Below are 21,798 nucleotides of genomic sequence, written 5' to 3'. Positions count from 1 at the left end.
GACGAGCTTCTGTGACGTAAATGGGTGAAACGAAACGAAGGTCGTTCAAATCGGGTCATTTTAGTGCAAACGTGGCTATAAAGTTTATTTCTAGTTATTTGCATTAAATTAGCATAATTAAAGGTCACACGATTCGCTATTTTTGATTTCTGATTTTGTTACAACTTACAAAACTGAAGTTAAAACGGGAAATCTTTTATACATATTACATATAGGAATACATAATGTTGTTTCTTGTTGAATATTAACGACTGGCTCTTGATTACTTTGGTCGATCTACCAAAGACCTATCTGATATACAGTCGTTATGTTTATAAATAAGTGAGGGTCAAATATCTCGATTTTATCGTACGCACGAACATTTGGAGATCCTCGTAAAACCGCGATATATATCGTCGAAAATGATGCAAAGCTGACACTATGACCAGAACTACGTGTGAACATTAATTATGCATAGTTTACAAAAGTTAAAGCGCGGTGGTCGTCGCGCAGAGCGTGTTCGAATTTCATGTTAATAAACAATGTATTTTACTAATAGAATGCATATCACCACAGTGTGACGTCACATCTAAGTGACACCATTTAATTACGTAATGAACGCATGGTCTTACCGTAGACAAAAAGCTTGGCTTCATCACTTGTCTTCACACCGTTAGTCAGCTTATTTGTAATAGTACACCGATATCCAGGGATGCTGTCTGCGTCACGAATGTGTCGGATATGCAGCTCGCCGTTGTCAAGAATACTGAATCTTTCATCTGAGGGGAAAAACGAAAGTCATTTAATTTTATGCAGCCGCGGCGCGTGGTGGCGCTATACTTTTGAGAAATGTGTAATTTTGAAATTATGTATCTGCGACATGTAGGAATAACATTGCGATACTAAAATATGTCCCGGATAGCCCGATATATACTTTAAAAATAAATGACACTACATTCTACCGTAGTACCAAGTTATATACACACCATATACACATCTATTGGCATGAATTATCAATCTTTACACAACTAAATAAATTTTCTAAAATAAATTAATGTACGCACTTGCAGTTATCGTAGAGGCTCCTTGTGTCCATTGCGTAACTGTGACATAGTCCTTGGCTATGCCCTTTATCTTGCATTTGAATACAGCAGTGATGCCTCTAACAACGTACTGGTCATCCACTTCTGCAAAGTACGAAGTCCGCTGGATAACTGCAATAAACCAAAATGAAATAAATGTAACGATTTTACACATAATAGTACATTGTCAGGTTTCAAACTCACCTGTAAGGGCGCCACCAAGTGGTAAGTGGTTAGTGTGTTGTGGTAGGTTACAATATCAATATTGTCGCAAATCGAGCGCTTAAAGTGGGGGAGTCGTCACCTGCGCATGCGTCAGTTGGCCATAGCGTGCCATTGTTTACAAATAAGCGTATATCCATGAGCCTTTGCGTCGCTTGGGACTCAATTCCCGCGAGTGCGCAGATAACGACCTTCCCGCTTTAATATCATCGAGTATTGTGTCGCGTCGATTAATTGGCTAGTCCAACCATCGAGGCAATCAGGAAACTCCTTGAATGTTTCACTGAAGCTATTTAAAAGTTCCGGAATGTCTGCGGTGATACGCAAAAATACATTTGCATCTGATTTCTAGAGTGAGGTAAAAGCAAAGTGCGCCCTCACAGTTTAATACTGATGTGTACAGTTTTATCACGGGAGGGCGCTTGTGACACAACTGAACAGAATAGAGTCGCCATTCGGCCTAAACGAGAACAGAAGTCAAACGTTATTGTACCTTGTGAGGCTGATCTTTACTCATGTTCACACGAGAGAATGTGACGTTGTAATATTACGAGAGATGGAAATCGTTGAAATAGCAAAAAGTAAATTACGTAAATTCAACTACATTATTTTGTCTGTCCACGACCGTAGGAAAGGAAAACACTATAACCGTTTTTTCTATAAAGAGTCTGAATACGTCCGATGTCAGATACACATTGCGTCAAGGGTAGCGACTGTGACGTCATAAGAAGATGGTTGACCTTGACTTATCGCTCTTACTCCGATTGCGTTAGTAAACACCAACACAGAAATGCTAAAACAAACTTTGCGCTATTATTTCAGAAATGTCATCTTGAGGCCGACAAAAAAAGTCCCATCGATCTCGGCTTGTGTTAATGGGTTGCCTTGCCAACGATACAACTCGATATGGGTTCTGATGTGTGTATTTGGCTGGCGGTAAACAGAGGCACATCCTGTAATTCTCCGCGTAAAACAAACTCCCTGTAGTCATCAGAATTTCAGTTAGAACCGAACAATGCTAACTTTGTAGCTGGCGATTCGGATCTATTAATAGTCCAAAGTTCGTTTGTAAAGTGCACAATGCCTTCTCGCTTCTATAATATTTTTGTGTGTAGTAGATAAAGTAAGGCTAACATGTCGAGGCGCCTTTGTTACTACATATATTAATTGGAAACGCTATTAGACTTAATGAAATATAGAAATTGCGTCTTAAGTTCATTTTGCTGCATTAATTTATAAATTAAACAAAATTAACAGTCTTCATCAAGAAAATTACGTTGTACATAGCGTGTTTGCAAACCGAATGCTGAATATTTTAACACTTATACAGATTGGTAATTCTGTATAATATCGCAGATAAATGGGAAAAACTGTACTTTCAATTTAGGGCGGGAAACAATGCAATTATTATATCGGTCGAAACAATTTCAATCTTTCGTCTGCCGGCGATGCTGTCACGAATTCAATCACAGACGGACAAAAAGGTAAGGAGGGGCAAACGGCGCCATTTAGAGAGGGAACTCAGTTAAGTGGCTGTCCGCCATGCATACGATGATCATTAATAATTTCTACCTAAAAGCAGACAAAATATGCGACCAGATTGAAAGATGTCACCTCACTCCGTTTAATGTCGCGTTCTGTCGTCTGCCCATTTTTGGCGCCAACATATTGCAATAACGCTTTCTCACGGTTATTACCGACACTACGTACTTCGTTGTTCGCCGTGTCGCATATTTCAACAACAGCCCAGAACTTATCTGTATGCAAGGGTGGAGTGGATATATTGTTTTGTAGTCCAAGGCGTGTACGAGGAGCAGCGATAACAGTAATTAAATAAAAATAACACATGCCGTGCATAGTTCGGAGTGCCTCAGTTTCAATCCATCGTTATGAATTTTGGTTGAAACTCAATGCCGGCGTTCAACGGAACACGCGTGTGTTTATGACCCAATGAATTAATTATGAAATAAAATGAATCGAGGAGCAAAAATCGTTCGAATTTTGCGTAAACACGGTAGTGTACACGCTTTAATCTTTTTCTGCGCTTTTTTTTAAAATTATTGTATTCTTAAACATTTCTGAAAATGAACCCTAATTTTGAAGCCAACAGACACTGGTGTAGCGACCCGTGACTCCAATAATTGAAAACGAACCGTGTGTGTTTAATAATTCAAACTATGAAATGTCTGTAAGTGGCGATTACCATTTTTGTTGGTTAACTGATTTTTTATATTATATATCTTGTTAATTACAAAGCATCCCGAGTTACGCCGGCAGGTGAACATGATCGCAGGCCTGGCGATAAATAACAACGGGATTGGGTGGATGACTACGATTCAAGGTATCTGACGAATCGGGTTTATTCTACTTTCTGTCCAAGGTATGTTCACCATTAAAATATGACAATGGAACATCCCCTAAACTACCCCGGCCACTGAAATAGCTAGTTAGCACGTAGATGCACACGCACACACGTTTTGTGCTCATTGGCTTCAATTCATGCACGTTTCAGAACGAGCAACCATCAAATATACCTTAAATACAGAAAGCACACATGCCCGCAAGAGGTTAAAGGGCAGTGGTCGTCGCGCAGCGCATGTTCAAATTTCACGTAAACAAACAATGAATTTTAAAGGTGTTGTGCACGTCGCTAGGAATCTTATACCGAACAGGGGCGGCGCGACGACCACCGACCAATAATATTCGATGGAACCCACACTTTAATACTTTTCACACAAACATATTGATATTACGCATTACATGGAATGACGTCATATCATGTGTACGCCATATTACATAATTTCCCAGGCTATAAAATCAATTCATTTAAGTTTTATGATCTACATTTACAACTTCACTTAGAGCAGACATCGCAAACTATTCGCCTTATTTGCTAATTTGACAAGAACAAAACTAATGTAGCGATTCTTGTCTACTTTCAATTCGTTAATATTTCATGAGATTTCTGGATTTCCCACGAACTTTATGGATATGATCACGTGACAGTCACCCCCCCCCCCCCCTTGTGAAAAAAAAATATATATCATGATGGTTGGTTATCCCATTAATCGTAGTTCCAGGTTGTTCCGGTAGTTGCCGGCACTCTCGTTGACATGTGTGCCATATCCATAGTCATGACCGGCGTATAATAACTCATACACATGGGAGCAAACGTCACATAGAACAGCGCACATTTAAGAGGTTGTCCCCATTTTGTTCTGGCATACGTCAAAACTTATCAGCTTAACCATCAGCACGCCCACTAAATTACTCTGTTGTAGCACGGACTAGCCATTTTGTGTTATCTTCATCGAAATAAAAACTAATAATATATCGGTGTTTGAAATCGAATCCCGTGAGATTAAGTTTACCTATGGTAAGTTGAACAACGTGAGAAAATGGACAAGCTTGAATTTGTGTTGAAAATAATTTTACTATCGGCTATTATCAATAGTGTACAACCTCCCCCGGGAATATAGCATACTCTCATATGTAAGATCGTTTTCAAAACCGCGGCCGTTGTGATTGCATTGCCGTTACGAGTATTATATTTGTGTGTCTGGTACGAGTTTCTCTGTGACCTGTTTTGGCAAAACTCGCGAATTGCATATACAAACAAACACCGTGAGTTCTGAACGACTAGTAGAAGAGCCAATGAACACGGAAATGAGAGCACAAAATAGACAATACCAGAGCCAGATGGTTACATTGTATCTCAATAATCACGACTAGGGTCGAGGAGAATGGTTTTCGTTCTGCGGGAGAAACAAGGACCCCGTATAAATAATGAAATTGTGGCAACCATAGCCCATTATTCGCCGGATTGTGGCAACTATAGCCCATTATTCGTCGGCAATTAAAGTTTCCGAAATTACACTCTCTTAACATGGCGAGAACAAAAGAATAGGAGACGCCGCTATTATCTGGTGACAACAGAATTCTTCTTTTGGGTCTCCGTACCGCCTGTTTTTAGCCTGATTATTCCCACATTGATCCAATCAAATACTTTTTTCCGTAATTGTATTGGGATGATATATCTTGCCTTTGTTTAATTGTAGGAGTCCAGGGTTTAATTATCGCACATAAGCTGTGATCCGTAGGAGTGGTTTCATATTCATATTTTCATTTATTCGAGAAAGCAAGCGCAATTTTCTTTTTCAGCAATGTTCCATACTTTGTATTTTATAGACAGTAATCGTTTCGGGACTGTAGACTATTAAAAAATCCGGTCAGCAGCCCGAGGGATATAATTTTTCAACTCGTTGATACTTTAAAAAGCGAATTTCGGGATAAACATATGAAGTATATTTACTTCGGATTATCTCGTGCTTGTGAAGAGTGCCGCTCTTGCTCGTTAATTCCATAAGATCCGCGGTGTCCTCGTCTGTCTAATTTTACATCGATTGGTCTCAAATTTCATCTTTTTATCCGGGGGATTGTCATCACTTTTACAATGATTAGACGGAAATCAATCACAAGAAAAGCATGTTGCTATGACAACATTGACAAAAGCCAGCACATAATGAACGCGGTATCGATGAAACAAAAATTAGCTACGCTCCATTTTAAGACGTCTGCTACGTTCACGGCGCCCATATTTTTAACCTCAGACACCCGAGTGTCGTCGTTCACCTCTTTCATCAGCGTTTCACATTGGTCACGTGTTCCATAGTTTCATATTTACGAACGCTCCATCTTGAAATGATTGTTATTTTCGAATGCATGAGATCCGTATCGCTCTAAGCACGTCAAATCATTTTCGTCCCAACTTTCAAATTGTTATCAGTTATTTGACCATAACTAGTATCGTTATCAATACAGGTACTTTTTCAGTTTTGTCATAGTTTTAATCTAGGTAATACCGAACCAAAATGATACATGAACCCACATAAGATGGTACAATAGGATGTCCGTGCCACGTATATGTAACAAGTAACTAAAAAGATAAAAACTAAAAGTTCTTATCGCACAAAACATTAATTTTCTATTAATATTTACATGCTATGCACGTGAATGCATGCCATATCGCCGTTTGTTTCGACATTTAGTACCATAAACAAAGATAAATTGGTAATTCATGGATTAAAACAAATACTAAATACAGTCAAAAAGATCGCAAAAACGTAGATAATCCCCTCCCCCTGCTAGGTGACATGCCCCTATAGCACTACTCACTGTGGAGGGAATCCAACAGGTGGTTGCTATGCGTCGCTATGGAATACGTACCGCGATATCGTCCGATCGTATGGTTTCTCGGGATGGTTTTGTGTACAATCGGAAAATACTTGGTTGGAACAATATATCTTGAATTAATCTTTAAAATGATAGCGCGGCAAAACAAGACAGTGCAATACACACACGTGTAGTTCGTATTCACACATTAGCTATAATTAATTACTAGTCATATACCAGTGTTCGACCATAAACTCTACGTTGGTTCAGTCGGCTGTGTAAATGTGCGAGTTTCACTCTCGCGAGACATTGTGCTCCAGTACGGCATCATCCGCACCGTCTTGCTCGTTCGAGTTCATAGATCAGCAAAAAAGCAGACAAATGTTTGATTTGAAATATATGAGAATCCTAAAAACCGAGTAGGCATGTGGTACAACTGTCGGTGACGGATCGCGTGGTGAATCAACTTGGAACACGACAACGGACGACATATTCGAACGGCACCGGAAACACACCAACAGGTTTTAAAAATAGACAAAGTATTAATATTCTCAAGAGAAACAAGACAGCAGCGTCGTACACACTTGAATACCACCTTTATGAGTAGCTTAGCTTCCCAATGCACACTACAAGCCCGCCATCAAAACAAGTCCCACGAAAATGCCATACACTTAGATGCAATTTCCGCCGAGTTTTTCCAGAGAATTTACTCCAAATCTTAGATATTTTTCATATGGAAATTGTGATATAGTTAGTTAATTATTAAATCTACATTTCCCTGTTTGAATTTTAAGATTGGACAGCGGTTTATGCGACCACCCGGAAACTCAGATTGTTAGACGGAAGGGGCATCATAATTTCATAGTTTTGTTGTATGGGCTTGGAAGTGTCTGATTGATGGAAGCATTGTTACTAATCATGTTCTTATCGACATCTTGTATTCAAGTCGTTTTTGTCAGACGGCCATGTTATTGATTGCAATGCATACCCACAATTCAGACGTCACACCCATCGTCGCATTGACTCTGTCATTTCATTGCCATAAGAAAAGGCACATTTGTACTGATGAATGGCTTAAAGCCAGAGTTAGGGTGACGGGATTCAGGCTTGACCCATGAAAGCCATTGGCGGATTTAGATGGGGGCCGAGGGGGTCGCGCCCCCCTATTTTTAACAACCAACAGGGCTTCGCGCCATCGGCGCTCGCGAACTGTTATACTATCAAATCACAAAGTGGGGTTAAAGGAAAACAACGGAGAGTATAATGCACGACAAGATAGTCTCATTGTTTCATTGAAGAAATAATTACATATTTGCTAGTGTCGAATGTAGTACTAAAAATTACACGTTTTCGTCCATATTTCATCTATAAACCGAACCTGGGTTAAATTGACACCGGCCTGGGGGGGGGGGGGCAATCTGCTATTGATTGCATATCGATTGAACTGTGTCACAAACCGAGACTCACTGGAAGAATGACCTATCACTAGAGCTGTAAACTAGGTCGTGTAAACTGTGGGCGAGAAATAACCCACCACGAGTGAATGTGAATTATCAATCAACAATATAAATGTAAACGATAAAGTGGAAAGCCTCTCATAACTCAAAGTATCCAGAATGTTTCCAAATTGCATTATATTGTGTACTGAGTCAGTATCACAAGATTGAATGAAACAAGATTTCGAGAAAAAGTTGGCCATAAAAGAATTTATGGCGGTCATGTTGTCTGTTTTGTGATCTCTTTAGTCATTGACAGTATTGTCGCCTTTCATCAAAGTGAAATGGACATGTGCGCTAAGATATGAGCATCCGACCGACCAGGGTAAAACACACTTCGCCGTCCACAGCGTTTGCGTGCATTACTGGACTAGAAATGTATACTTCATGGTAGATCATTGAATAACATGTATTATAGAGGCGGCAATGTGACAGTTTGCCAATTTTTAAATTTTTTATATATCTAGAACCGTTTACGTTGTGTTGGTAAAAATAGAATTTGACAAAACTGTTGGTGCCGCTAATGCGAATGCTCTATGAATTTTGTTGTACATACAAATTATTCATTGCATTTGCATAATTCATTGTTTCATCGAATGAATATTCATTATGGTTGCTTCAAAATCAAACAAAATAATAATACATATTCAAACTTCAAGTTGTGTTAATTAATTTCAATTATAGATTCCTATAAGACTAATAAAACGCCTTGTATTAGAAAATGAAATGAAAAAAAAAAAAAAAAAAAACTACCGTGTTTGGATTCTCGACACACTCTGCATGGAGACATACATCTCGTCAGAATGATGGATATTACGATTCGCTAAATGATTACATGGAATAATATGTGTCCACAATGGCGGGCAAATATTCGGCATTACTCTTATCTTTAAGATCTGACATACCCGTAAATGCACCTGGTAGTTGAAACGTATATTACTTTGATCACGACGAATCCACTTTCTCGTGAATTTAACCCAAACGTCAAACATTTTTTGTTTTAAATATGTTTTTTTTTTTAGTAATTTCGAAACAAACAGAAAAACTTTCCCATTGACTATAGGTCCTAATAACAATTGGTGTAAAGTCGAAAAAAGCAAACAAACAAACAAACAAAAACGAAAACAAATGTGGAGGTTATTTTACGAAAGGTAACAATAAAGAAGAGGGGAACAAATTTCCATTAGGGAAGTTCGAGTCGAATTCGTCATACTTTCATACTTGTTGTTTGCTCATAGCATAACGAAGATGAAAAAAGGTCACCAAACTAATGTTCGTGATACAAGCGTCCAAAATGCCATGGAGCATGTCAAAAAATGGTAAAAATTGACATGTTCACACTGGTGAGGTAACACGCTCTATAGAGCTAAATTTGAATTTGCTTTTGACGCACTGTATCGAATGCGACACGATGTGACGACTTTAAAACATTGCAACGCGACTTCGCTGACAAATATCGACACTGTGCTACGTCTCATCATGGGAGTTCATTACACAGAGTGGTACACGGGGAGTTGGATAAAAGTGAATTCGATCAATAGTCGCAGTAATGTGTGTTTTCCAATACTTTGAATACACTATTGACTTTCCAGTGGTGACTACTCTCACGCAGTTTTCAAATCAATGACAGGTCAACGTCACAATATGCATACAATGCTTCGATTCAAGCTGCTCTTTTTATGATGCACAAAACAACATACAGTTGCACTTCGGTACTTTTCATTAGATATAACCTGCTTACCAAGTAAACTCCATATTGTTTTACACATAATTGACAGTGCAGCATTGTTTTTATACATGTAACTGTAATTTTGTTGGCTATATGTTTACCAAATGTACCCACGTTTCAAATGTGTAGGTTGATTGGGAATGAGAAGTGGACGGTGAATCACAAATTGTAAAACTATATCATCAATGTGAAGTCATAATAACATGACTCGCTATTGTTTTTTTAAAGAAGCTAAATAATTAATATTTATTAAAGTTGAATAAATGCTAATATACACAAAGTGCCAGGAGAACTGTTAAACCATTATTTATAGCCGTAGAACACATCGATCTTAGAAGCTGTCACATATCAGGCACGCGACATTGCAACAATCTTCCTCGCCCTAAGGGGTCGCGTTTCTGTTTTTATCGCGCGAACTACCCACACATTTATGCGTTCCCACACATTTCGGCTTCACAAGGTTATTCCACCCTCGTTCCAGGCCAACAAATATTTTCACAAATAATAAAAAAAAGCTAATTATAGAGTGTTCTTGCGAATTCTGTTAAAACAGCAACAAGTTGATTTCCCGTATGGCAACTGACCCTCCTTCATAATCACTAAACCGCTCGCATTATGGTACGTTGAAAAAACAACATATGCACTTTTATATTTCTGTGGGTTTTGAGAAAGAAAAACAAATACAATCTGTCCCACACAAACACATTAAAGTATGGTTTAAATAATCTAGTATATATTAACCTTGTAAAGTAAAGCAGACGGCAAAATGTTGCTTTCTGGTGCGACATGATTGCGAGGGCATTAAGCGGTCACTAAATCTGGCAGTTTAGAGATAATCAATAAACGAAATCTCGTTACACATGTTTGTGTACGGTTGGTAGCTGAGGTGTGAAACCTTCGACTGGTTGGCTTTACGATTTTTTTTAACGATTTCCCGCAAAAATAGTCTTATTATAATTGTTTTCTAATTCTTCCTCAAAGCTCCACAGTCGCCACGCGCACGTTTCAGTTTCATCTAAATAAACATTTGGGTTTTATGCGCGTTGTATATACGCCTCCTGAGTGAGACTCAATTCGAACACGTCGCAATGCGACGACTATGGTAGTTTAGCTCTTAGCAAGCCGTGATAAAAATAACGCGGATGTGTGCCTTTAATTCCAGGTATATAATGCATTATGTTATCTATTTAACGTAACATTCATATTACTGAGAGTCTGAATCTGGAAATTTAACGGTTTGCAGAGCTGGCAACAAGTCGCGAAAAGTAATAAAGTGAACGATAAAACCATTTAAATAAAGCTCTGGACAGTCACGTAAGTCAGAAACGACAGATGCATGTTTCGTCTAAAGTAGTGGCATATTTGAGTTCAGAGTTCAAAGTGCACATCTGTATTTTTAATTTCACTTTATACCTCTTCCCTTGACCCTAAACAATATGACAACGCGAGATACTGTAGAATACTTTATTTTCGCTATTTTCGCTGAAGGGATGATTCCGTGAAAATAAAATTCAGCGAATATACTTTTTTTCCTATATTTTACATTAAACTCATCAAAAATCAGTGAAAATAAATTCCATACAAAATGCCCGAAAAGCCTTTTCATCGAAAATTAATTCCAGCGAAAATAAAGTATTCCACAGTACTAGCAATCGTCATTATTTAATATCGTATTAGAAAGATAGGCATCTTGATACAACCACTGCGAGCGAGCCAGGTCAGAAAGGAGGAAGACAAGCCCCGTCGACTTTTTTGCGGAAATAATGACACCACTTATTAGACGCCAATAGGCCGCCGCCGTCTTTCAACCATTAGCACAATCCGCTTTGAAATTAGCAAACATACTCCTGAAGTGTGACCTTAATTTAATGAAATTGTATCCCATGTTCTTCATTTCATACAACTACGAGATGTGACTGTGTTACTGTAATCTCGACTGCGGAATGACGTCACTTCTTTAAAATCTATGGTGAGTATATGAGGCTTTCCAAAGGTAGTATGAAAAATGTTTTATTTAAAAAAATATATTAAAAATTCTTTTTTTTATCTACCCCTCCTGTATAATGGACTATTCTTCTTGTTAATTGCCTTCGCTGCCTACTCACAGAATGGAATGATCCGCTTATCAGAGACCTTCATAAATAATAATATTTAATAATATATTTTTTCCAACTTCATGTGAGTTTTCATGCGCTTGGAAAAGTGCAATGAAACCAGCGGATAAAACAAGAAGGGCTAATGTAGTTTACATTGACTAGGAATGTTTTGATCTGAAATGGAACGCGATTTCGACGAAAACATCATTACCATTACATTTCGTTGTTTAGTTGTTCGTTGTTCGTTGCACCCGGATGTTCTGCAGTCGAGACTTGGTGTGGTCGTACTCGTTCAATGATATCGACATTTCAAGGGTTCGATTCAGTGCAAGTTTATGTTCCATTTTTTAGTGTTTTGCAGAATCGTTACGTTCAAGACAAAAAAAAAAAGACAATAAGCAAGATATACAAGACGTGAGCTCCGGACATCAAAACATCAACATTAGTTTGTTGTATTACTATTAGTCGCCATAGCTAGTGTCTCCCCAGAGTCCTTTAACAAGTTCATTAAAGACGTACAAGTTTAAGCATGAGTCAAGTGGTTCTGCAATATATATATCGCCTACGTAAATATGTCATTGTTTTTATTTATAATCACATGTCCAACGATTTCTAGTGAGAAATATAAGGTCACGTGTACAATGTGAAAATAGACCCGACACAGATGGCCGTCAAGATCTCGTTGAGGGCGAGAGTGGCGCGAGACTTGTTTTGGTCTATCGAATAGTGGTCTCTTCTCACGGTTTCAAAGGTCCGGTGGCAAAAAAGAATGTCACACTATTTGAAAAATAAATCTCGACGGCTATGGTCAATTATCTCAAGAAATTCATGTTTTAAATGTACGTGTGCCCTAATAGCTTTTCGATAACATTTATATTCAGTGATGTGGCTGTTACAAAGTACAACATATCTGCTCTGACATCCCATGCCATCATTTCAGTCCCAGACCATATGCAGTTAACCGTTGTGAAACATGTTTTTACACAGGCATTCACGTGCGCACACATGTGAATGAACAAAGATCGGCAAATAAGTCAATGCTAATGACGTCAAATATAGAGCGGTCGTCAGATGGCCAATTGTATAGCCATTCACATTGGACGCTCACGCCCAAGGACTCGGGTCTTTTGTTAAATAGTTAAGAGATTACTAGTAGTGCTGGTATACTTACTGCACGCGATACAATAGCTATGTACTATTTAAAAACGAAAACCACTGTGTACCAATGTTCAGGGAATGTAAATAAATACTAGTATATCATAAACCACGTGACCTATGTGTGCTTATGTTTGCGTGTGTGTGTGTGTGTAGGGGAGGGGGTATCGAAAATATCAATGATAATGTTAGGTAAAGCTAACCCATTTTTACAAAACACCACGGGAACGCGCTGATAACTAAAACAAATATTTTTATGTTAAACTATTTTTTTCTGATAATGGAAACAATTTAATATGTTGTTTTGGCAGCAACTCTATCAACATTCGTTCAATTAAATTAGAAACGCGCAATATTTACCTATATGCACAGGAAATTGGGAACACGTATTAAGGAATAAATTGAAACAATGCCATCCCTTTTGACGACATTTTGATATTATTATATTGCCATATTGTCCATGTGCGCATTTTAGGGCAGCAGATAGTTTACTATATAATATGCACGTTAGTGTTGATATAATTGGGATTCTGATTGTTTTTAACAAACTTATTCTAGAATTTAGGATTGCCTTGACTTTCTTGAAATAAAATATAAAACGATTTTTTTTTCAGATTGTTGTGGTCATTGGATTCAACAGCAACAAGTCACTATCGACCACCTACTGTCAAATTCCCCTTCTTCATTTTCTATAGAAAATGGAACTATAGCAACTGGAACGCGTTGCCATAGAAATATCACTTCTATCGCAGACACAAAACAATTGTACGTTTCCACGGATATGTTATTATACATAATCACTCATCACGCCACAACTTATAATTAGCACCGGGGACTACACTAAGCTTCTCTCTCTCGTGATATGGGCGGCGACTGACTGTATTTCAATGTTGATTTCTCGTGTACGGCGTCCATCAACGTAGTTAGTATACGTACGGGAAGGTTGCAGCCGTCGCCATGCTCGGAAACCAAGGATGGCGAGTGGAATAATTAAAACATATTTGCTATACGTATTACACTAATCGTCGCCTGTTTCCTCATCTATCTTGAATTGTTCTCTTTTGACACCCCGATGATCTATAGCGTTGCTGTTTCAACTGTCACCGTTTTTTTATGGGTTTTTGATAAATCTCGTTGCTGAAGTACCGTGTGATCCAAACAGCGTTAACAAAATGGTCACGTGTCTTTGTCATTTTTTTTTCATCGCATGTTCTTGTTTTTCAACTGAACCTAAGCAACAATGGATTAATAAATAGTTCTCAGGTCGGGGCGTGAGGAATGCGTGATATTGCTGTCACCGTCAATTGAATTATAACAAATCTACAGTCCTTGAAGAGTCCCCTCGATGAGCTTTTTGACCCGATTATTAAATGGTGTGAAACTAAACTCCAATCGTAACTATGACAATAGTGGAGTGTCTAACCATGTTACCAGCGTATCACCAGTCACCCTGCTCTCCAGGATACCGCCCAATATTGTGCTGCACAGCCTGGGTGAGTGACAAGATCCTCCCCATGTCGACACGAAACACTGTACCGATTGGCGTTACTAATTTTACCGACTCGGATTGATTTATTGTAGTTTAGTCTTAGAGTTAATTATGAAGAGTTCTATTTTGAGGTACTTGAGATGAGAGTTTATTCATAAACATTGGCTTATTTCTATAAATAACTACCGATATACACTTTTTCCCACCAGGACAACTTACGATGTATTTCCACATTGGTCGACGACAACGTTGGTATTGTACAGTTCTTCCATAGTTTATACATAAGATCGGCTCCCATGAATCATTGCGTTTAAAACATAACCTTTTTTTGTTTTGTTTTTTGGATTTGTCTTTAAATGCATAATTATGGTGTCAACGTTGCACTGGCGGAAATTACTTATAATTTGTTACGTCATACAACTTAAGTAATTATTTGTCAATATAATCCTGTTTTGACTGTTTAGCTGCCATGATATTGACGGCCGTGTTGGTCCACTCCACCATTGCTGTCACGTATCGTGTACAACGACTCGTGTTGCTTAGTATATAGATGACATCACACACAACGAAGAAAACACGTGACCATTTCACCCAGGGCATTTCCCACCCCGTATAGAGTTTGTTTGTATATCATTTAACCACTCAACATAACTACACATTTCAACATTCTTTTCAAATAAATTCGACGCATATATAGTTAAGCTACGTCATCAAGCTACGTCATCGAACACGCCATTTTGTTTATCATATTTCGTACCTATTCATATTACCGTTATGCGATAATCACGAGTACGGAATTGGACACTCAGATTAAAGACGCATGACTTAAACTCAAGGGGTACCTTATTCGACCTTTAACAACAAAATTATAGAATAATTCATAAAAATGTGCAAATTATTGAAATAATTAGTGGAAATAGTCATTACGATCAAGATGATACGGTACATGGTCCTGCATATGTGTGTAGAAGAGTATTCTACTTAGAAATACAACTGATTGTTCAAAAATAGAATCACAGAAAATGAATAGAAATCATTAAAGAGCGGTGGTCGTCGCGCTGCGCATGCGCGACATTAGTGTTGATAAACATTAATTTTCCCACAATCCAATGCGCTTCTCTAATGGAAATCGTAAGTATGTGGTTTGACCTGGGTACGACTTGCACCTGATTAAAGATTGTCAACGTCTCAATTTGTACTCGTTGATCTGCGCAACAGTCAACGTCGCCATCTTTGTTTATACTCAGACCACTAGTAAATAAGTGGTCGTTGGTTTATTTATAACCATATATCTTGCGCATGTGTGGCGCGAGGACTACCGCCCTTTAAACAACAAATTGCCGAATAAACTGAGTGTTTACGTACGCTAAGAGTGATCGTTGGTGATTTAGCCCCGGGCAATGTTTGAATAAACAAATGCGATCTTTAGTCAACATATAGGGTATATATACCAATCAGCCGGTATCAGTGATAAATGGAGGCACCCGTTGAAATATTGCAATATGACGCTCACATACGCTCAGAGCCTCCATTCTGTTTGTTCTATTGCGCACGTCTGGCACTGTGTCCCAGTCATGTTTATTTGATGGAAATGAACAGTATTTCAAAGTTTAATGTTTTAATGCATTGGTCAGTATATTTTTAAACAATTTAACAATTGTATTTTTGACCCAGCTTTTGCATTAAAGTGTGGGGAAAATGTAGGAATATTGAACTTTAGCCATTGCTATATTCAGTTGCTACATTTTGTTTTACTACTACTGACCCTGTTAAAGTTACATTTCCAAGCGCGTGAGATACCATCCCTGTACGATATATACACATACAAATATACATTGAATGAGTTAGTGCAGTATAACTGATATATTTGTTCTTAGCTGGGAATTCTGGGAGTGATGTTTTACATATTTTCAAAGTGGGGATTACACTTTAAAAAGAATGCCCATGTGGCGAGCGAAGCGTTATAACTTCGGAAAATAGTCAATGACGTTGTAATGACCATACATTATTATTTTTACTTGAACGCTGTGTTATGTTTATTTGCCCGTGTGTTCTCTCGCTTGACATCCATGATGCAACGAATTGCCCGCATAAACCAAATACTCTGCCCACGTTATTTTCGTCTTCATATCAAGGCGCGTACCTACGCGTACAGTGCACTACGCGTAAGTGAAATACATTTATTTTGCGATATTTTTTTTTACTTTTTCTTTTTTCTTTAAATCAAAACCAAGGTTGCATTAAAAAATGATGAGGGGTAATGACACATTGTTTATTTACGCGAACTAACAGAATTAAATATTCATATAAAATAGCTATAATAGGAAAGATCGTCAAGGTAGTGTCTACTTAGAATTTGGTGACTACGCTACGTATCACAGACATAACGCATATATCGTGTCACACCCAACAATTTGCATTAAAATGTTAAGTTAGACCCCTTGTTTTTATTATTTACACAACTAGAACTATATTTGAATAATTAATTGCAAGTAAACACTGCATTGCGTGATAGCAATCTGGCTTTCACGAGGTGTAAACAGCGTTTTTCCTTGCGTGCAGTCTCTGTATACACTGTAATGATGTTTGTTTATTCTTGAAGTCGTTTTTAAAATCAAAGAATCATAATGGCTACCATTTCCCAGCAAACCTAAATTTGAAACATTCATATTTCATTTACATTGCCTATAGACACATTTTACGCAAATCCGTCTTTGTTTTTTTCATTTTTTATATATTTTCGCTGTAGTAGTATGCCAATATAATTAAAAGTGCCAAAAAGGATTGAATCATAAAAACCACATTGTATTCAACAAAATTAACAGTACTACAGACATTTCAGATGTAAGTATTTTCTAGTGTTGTTGGAGGTTTCCAAAGTAAACAATTTGACTAAATTAACTGCAATGTGTCAAATCGAAGTTGACTGTTCATTCTTGTTATATATTGATCAATTTATGGATTATTCCGGTGGTTAAAGTAAATGTTGGCTGTGACATCTGCGCAGAAACCCATGCGCACACGAAGCTCTCTTATATCCAGGGACGTACCCGTTTGCAATTCGTGTGCACCACGTGATCAAAATAGACGGACGCACGCCCACCAAAAGCAATTTTCTTCACTGTCTCTCTACGCACGTAGGTAAAAACTTGAAATTAACGTCAAAACTGTTTACTGCAGTTCGCAGTCACCAGTGAACACTGTGACGCTGTGTACACACACATTTGCAATGGTGAAAGCATTATTCTATTTTTGTTGTTTGAATATCAATTTAATATATACAGAAAATATATATAAAATGTATATCCGGTCACTATACACACACCAACGCACACAATTAATACACGAGTAAATGTCGGGAAGCAATGATAAATACGTTATAATATGTGGGTAACTTTTTACATTTTATAGGGTCCAAAGTACAAAATATTGAAACTTTGGTGATTTTTTAATCTTTTTGAGTAGTTTTCCTAATCGTGTACATAGTTGTTGTCGAATGGAGTACGCAACCAAGGTTGCTGATACAGGTATGTTTTCAATATGTGTTACGCACTTTAGACATTTATGATCATAAATATAATGGTCCGGATGCTGTCCATTATCACGGCCTCCTGTCAACACGCCCTCATCAAAGGAATCGTACCAGCTGAGGCCCAGTGAGTAGATGCGTGTATTTTTTCATTTGAAACGAGATTACCTGTAATCGTTGATAAATTATAATTTCGTGGACTGTACAAGCGTTGCATACGTCGCGTGGGACTCACTTCGAATACGTCGCGATGTGAACTTGAAGACCTTTGCGGCCTTTCAAATAACAGAGATAGCAACATGATACGCCAAATATAGTAAGCTATTTTACGAAATATTTGACGCTCACTAATAATAAAGTTATCGTTTATTGGTAAACAACTTAAACTTGATAGTTCCGAATCGTATTTTCGTTCGAATTGCTCGTTTTCAACTATATTTATCCAAATGAGCCAAACCTTATGCCAAGTGAGAACAAAAATCATTAAAAATTACATTTCGTTTTTCGTGGAATTTTGCTGTTTGGTGTAGTATTACGGAGTTCGGTTTTAGTTGCGACTCAATTCTGTCGCCTGAGTGTCACCCACATCGATAACAGTCACTTGTATTTTTAAAAGTGAAGATCCTGCAGTAAATATGAGCATTAATTCCTATCCCACTTTTCTTTTGACCGTGAACGCTGAACAGACGAGGATACGTCTGTTCGGGTGGATAAAGCTCAACCATTGTCCCCGCTTGCATAATTTCAGCTCTGCTCGGCCAGGCGTCGCGGTGAATTCGAAGTGACCAGGTTGTTATTCACGTCACCCCTATGTACGGTGTTCACGATCCCCAATCATAGAACCGTCGAAAAGAATCGGAACCCGCATCAGTCTGTTCAACCAATACAAATCGTCCTTGCCTATCGTTGTAGTAACTTCAGGTCACGCCGTCTCAATCCAGGCATATGTTCGTCAGTTCATCAGTCGGTACACGTTGGGCAGCTTAATATAGCAGCAGTAGCAGTACACTGCAAAGATGACGGTATACCGTGGGAGAGGGTTGTGAGAATGAGGCTTGCGACGGTTACACACGATTAATGGCAGTGCTTATAAGCGGGTGAAGACCATATCACTTACATGACGCATATATCTTGTCAGACCCAACAATAAACCATACAATTTGCATTAAAATATTAAGTTAGACTCGTTGTTTTTATTATTTACACAACGAGAACTATATTTGAATTATTAATTGCGAGTAAACACTACATGGCGTGGTAGCAATCTGGTTTTCACGGGCTGTAAACAGCGTTTTCCTTTGTTACACGGCCATATTATTATCGGGAGTCTGGGATTGTTCTTATGATTAAAAAACAAAACAAACAAAAGTGTTACGTAATTGTGTATTGGAGTATTGACTATTCATACCTCCATAACATATAGTTATAAAAAAAATACACAGTCTTGTTTGGAAGTCGTAAAGCTGCACCAGTGAGCGCGTTCAACGCTTTCAAATATTATACATTTAGCGTAAAGTTTAGGTTGTCACTCACCGTGTAAGTTTGAAGTGTGATTCAAGCTTAAAGGGCGGCAGTCGTCGTGCCGCGTCCTGTTCGATATGGAACTCATAGCGACGTATACAACGCGTGTAAAATACATTGATTATTTTGCATGAAATTCGAACACGCGCTGCCGTTACGCCGCGTCGTGTTCGACGATGATCGTTATGCCGCGTCGTGTTCGGCGACGATCTCTATACAACACATGTAAAATACTTCGTTTGTTTACATGAAATTCAATCGTGTGCTGTACAACGACCCGTGCACTTTTATATGCAAATATTAAGCGAATCGGCGTACAATATAATATTTGCGTATTTCCAGTAATTCGAAGCTCGGTTTACAAATAATAAAACTTCGAGTTGCTAAATGTGAACGTTAAACAGAACCCACAATCTATGTTGCCCGTAACTCGAAGTTCGGTCGTTGCGCAGCGCGTGTTCGAATTTCATGTAAAAAAAAACAATGTATTTTACACGCGTTGTATACGTCGCTATGAGTCCCATATCGAACAGGACGCGGCACGACGACTGCCGCCCTTTAAGAGTTATTTAATTAACCCCTATCCTGCCAGTCGCATGTTATTTTCCATTGACTTGACCAAATATGTGTTAAAGTTCGGGTTACTAAATGTAGGCGTTTTGCAAAATTAAAAATATATGTTGCCCGTATCTCGAAGTTCAGTTAATCTTTAATTGGACATTGGGTTACAATTTGGGCGTGGTTTTTCAAAAGTGGGTATGTCCGTAACTCGTACAAATCAGCAGCTCCGTTGTTAGGTAATTTGCAGGAAGCACGCTATAGCGTTGGAAGGCGCGCATTCAAGTGTTTGGTTAGTGTCGGTGTTCAACCATACTGACGGCAATTGACGCTTGTTTGCTTGCATTCCAGGGTTACGTAAAGCTTGAATATATCGTGTGGTGCATTAACGTAATAAATATTCTTTAAACAAAAAGAAGAAACGACAGCTGCAATTTACTTTCGATTGTTCCGTACTGAAAGTAGGCTATGAAAGGTCATCAGAGTTCGCCGTCTTTTTGCTGAGATGTGACATCATGGTCACATGACTGTGTCTTGTCACAAGAACTCGGAACACACGGATAACCTGACAGACTGTATACTGATCCCTCACGGGAATTTTATTTGTGAAACGCGTGTGCAGATTCTACTGATGATTCTACGAGGCGTGATGACTTGCTTGACCCAAGAATCAACCACCGATTACACTGGACAGAACTGCAGAGAACATTTAGAAACTCAAGATGCGGTCGAAAACCACCCGATCAATCACAGCAAGTGAAAATGACGTCACTAGTGCGTATGATTATAATATCGAATTGACCTTGGGGGCGTCCAATCAGCAATCAACTCAGCATATATTAAGAAGAGCACCCGACAGCAAATCGGAACCACTTGTTTGAATTTGAATCTACATTTATAAAGATTTACCCCAAAAAAATACAGTTAATCACATCCACGGATAATCCGTAATGAGTGTAGTGAAGACTTCCATGTCTTGTTAGTTGCTCCTATGATGCAAGCTTATTGTGGTTGGCCCTTTCCCCGTTCATTACCAATAGTGCTCAAATAAACATACCCTTCACTTTCTTCTATGCTATCGATAAAGAGCCATTGCTCGAAACGTCTAGCTATTTTTAATAGTTATTTAGGACTACGATTACCAAATATTATTTTCTATATATCATACCCTTCACTTACCTGCGTTTACTCGCGTGTTCCTGCTTCTTATTGCGCCTGCGCTGTTGGACGCCATGCATACGTACACGCTAGCGTGCGTATCTCGGCTGTAGCTGGAATCCGCAAATGGCGGAAAGACTAGCGTTCCGTTTGGTAGCACCGTCAAGATATCGTCAACGTCCGTTACAGGTGTTCCATCTGACTTAATCCATCTAACGGTCGGCTGTGGCTGTCCATGAGCCGTACATTCCACTCTCCCGCCCTGCGTGTTCAAAAAATCCACTTGTCCAGGGGGTTCGTAAATAAAGCGCGGTCCTATCACAGACGGCGGATTTGTTATCATGCTGCTCATAGTAGTCTGCCAATACCCTGCAAACAAATAATAAATATGCTTCAGTGAAAATACGACGACCATTACTGAAAAAAGAACGTAATTTTACCTCGAGGTCACGAGGTGGCCAACAAGCTCGGAGCTCCAAGCATGCCTAAATCCTACTATGTTTTTTTTCTTCTTCTTTTTGCAGGTTAAAAATAAAAATAAAAATTCAGTTTAAGTTGTACATTCATTTAACTTTCGTGTTGACTCGTTTAACTGTACGGTGTATTTGATGT

The 21,798-nt window shown here is 38.5% G+C and overlaps 1 protein-coding gene across 1 annotated transcript in view; it reads right to left on the bottom strand.

The window, feature by feature from the left end:
- LOC100379086 (cell adhesion molecule DSCAM-like) overlaps positions 1-21,529 on the bottom strand; it is a 67,432-nt gene extending 45,903 nt beyond the window's left edge. The window contains exons 1-4 of the mRNA XM_085498944.1: positions 21,208-21,529; positions 2,903-3,040; positions 1,044-1,193; positions 612-758 (exon numbers count right to left, since the gene is read on the bottom strand). Of these exons, the coding sequence (XP_085355070.1) occupies positions 612-758; positions 1,044-1,193; positions 2,903-3,040; positions 21,208-21,529 (757 nt within the window). The remainder of the gene's footprint in view (positions 1-611; positions 759-1,043; positions 1,194-2,902; positions 3,041-21,207) is intronic.
- Positions 21,530-21,798: the final 269 nt, after the last annotated feature.

This window comes from Saccoglossus kowalevskii, chromosome 5 (genome assembly GCF_978046115.1).
Source record: "Saccoglossus kowalevskii chromosome 5, keSacKowa6.1, whole genome shotgun sequence".
In the NCBI taxonomy this organism is placed as follows: Eukaryota; Metazoa; Hemichordata; class Enteropneusta; family Harrimaniidae; genus Saccoglossus; species Saccoglossus kowalevskii.
The sequence above is the reverse complement of the archived record's forward strand: the minus strand, read 5'-3'. Positions and strand labels throughout refer to the sequence as shown.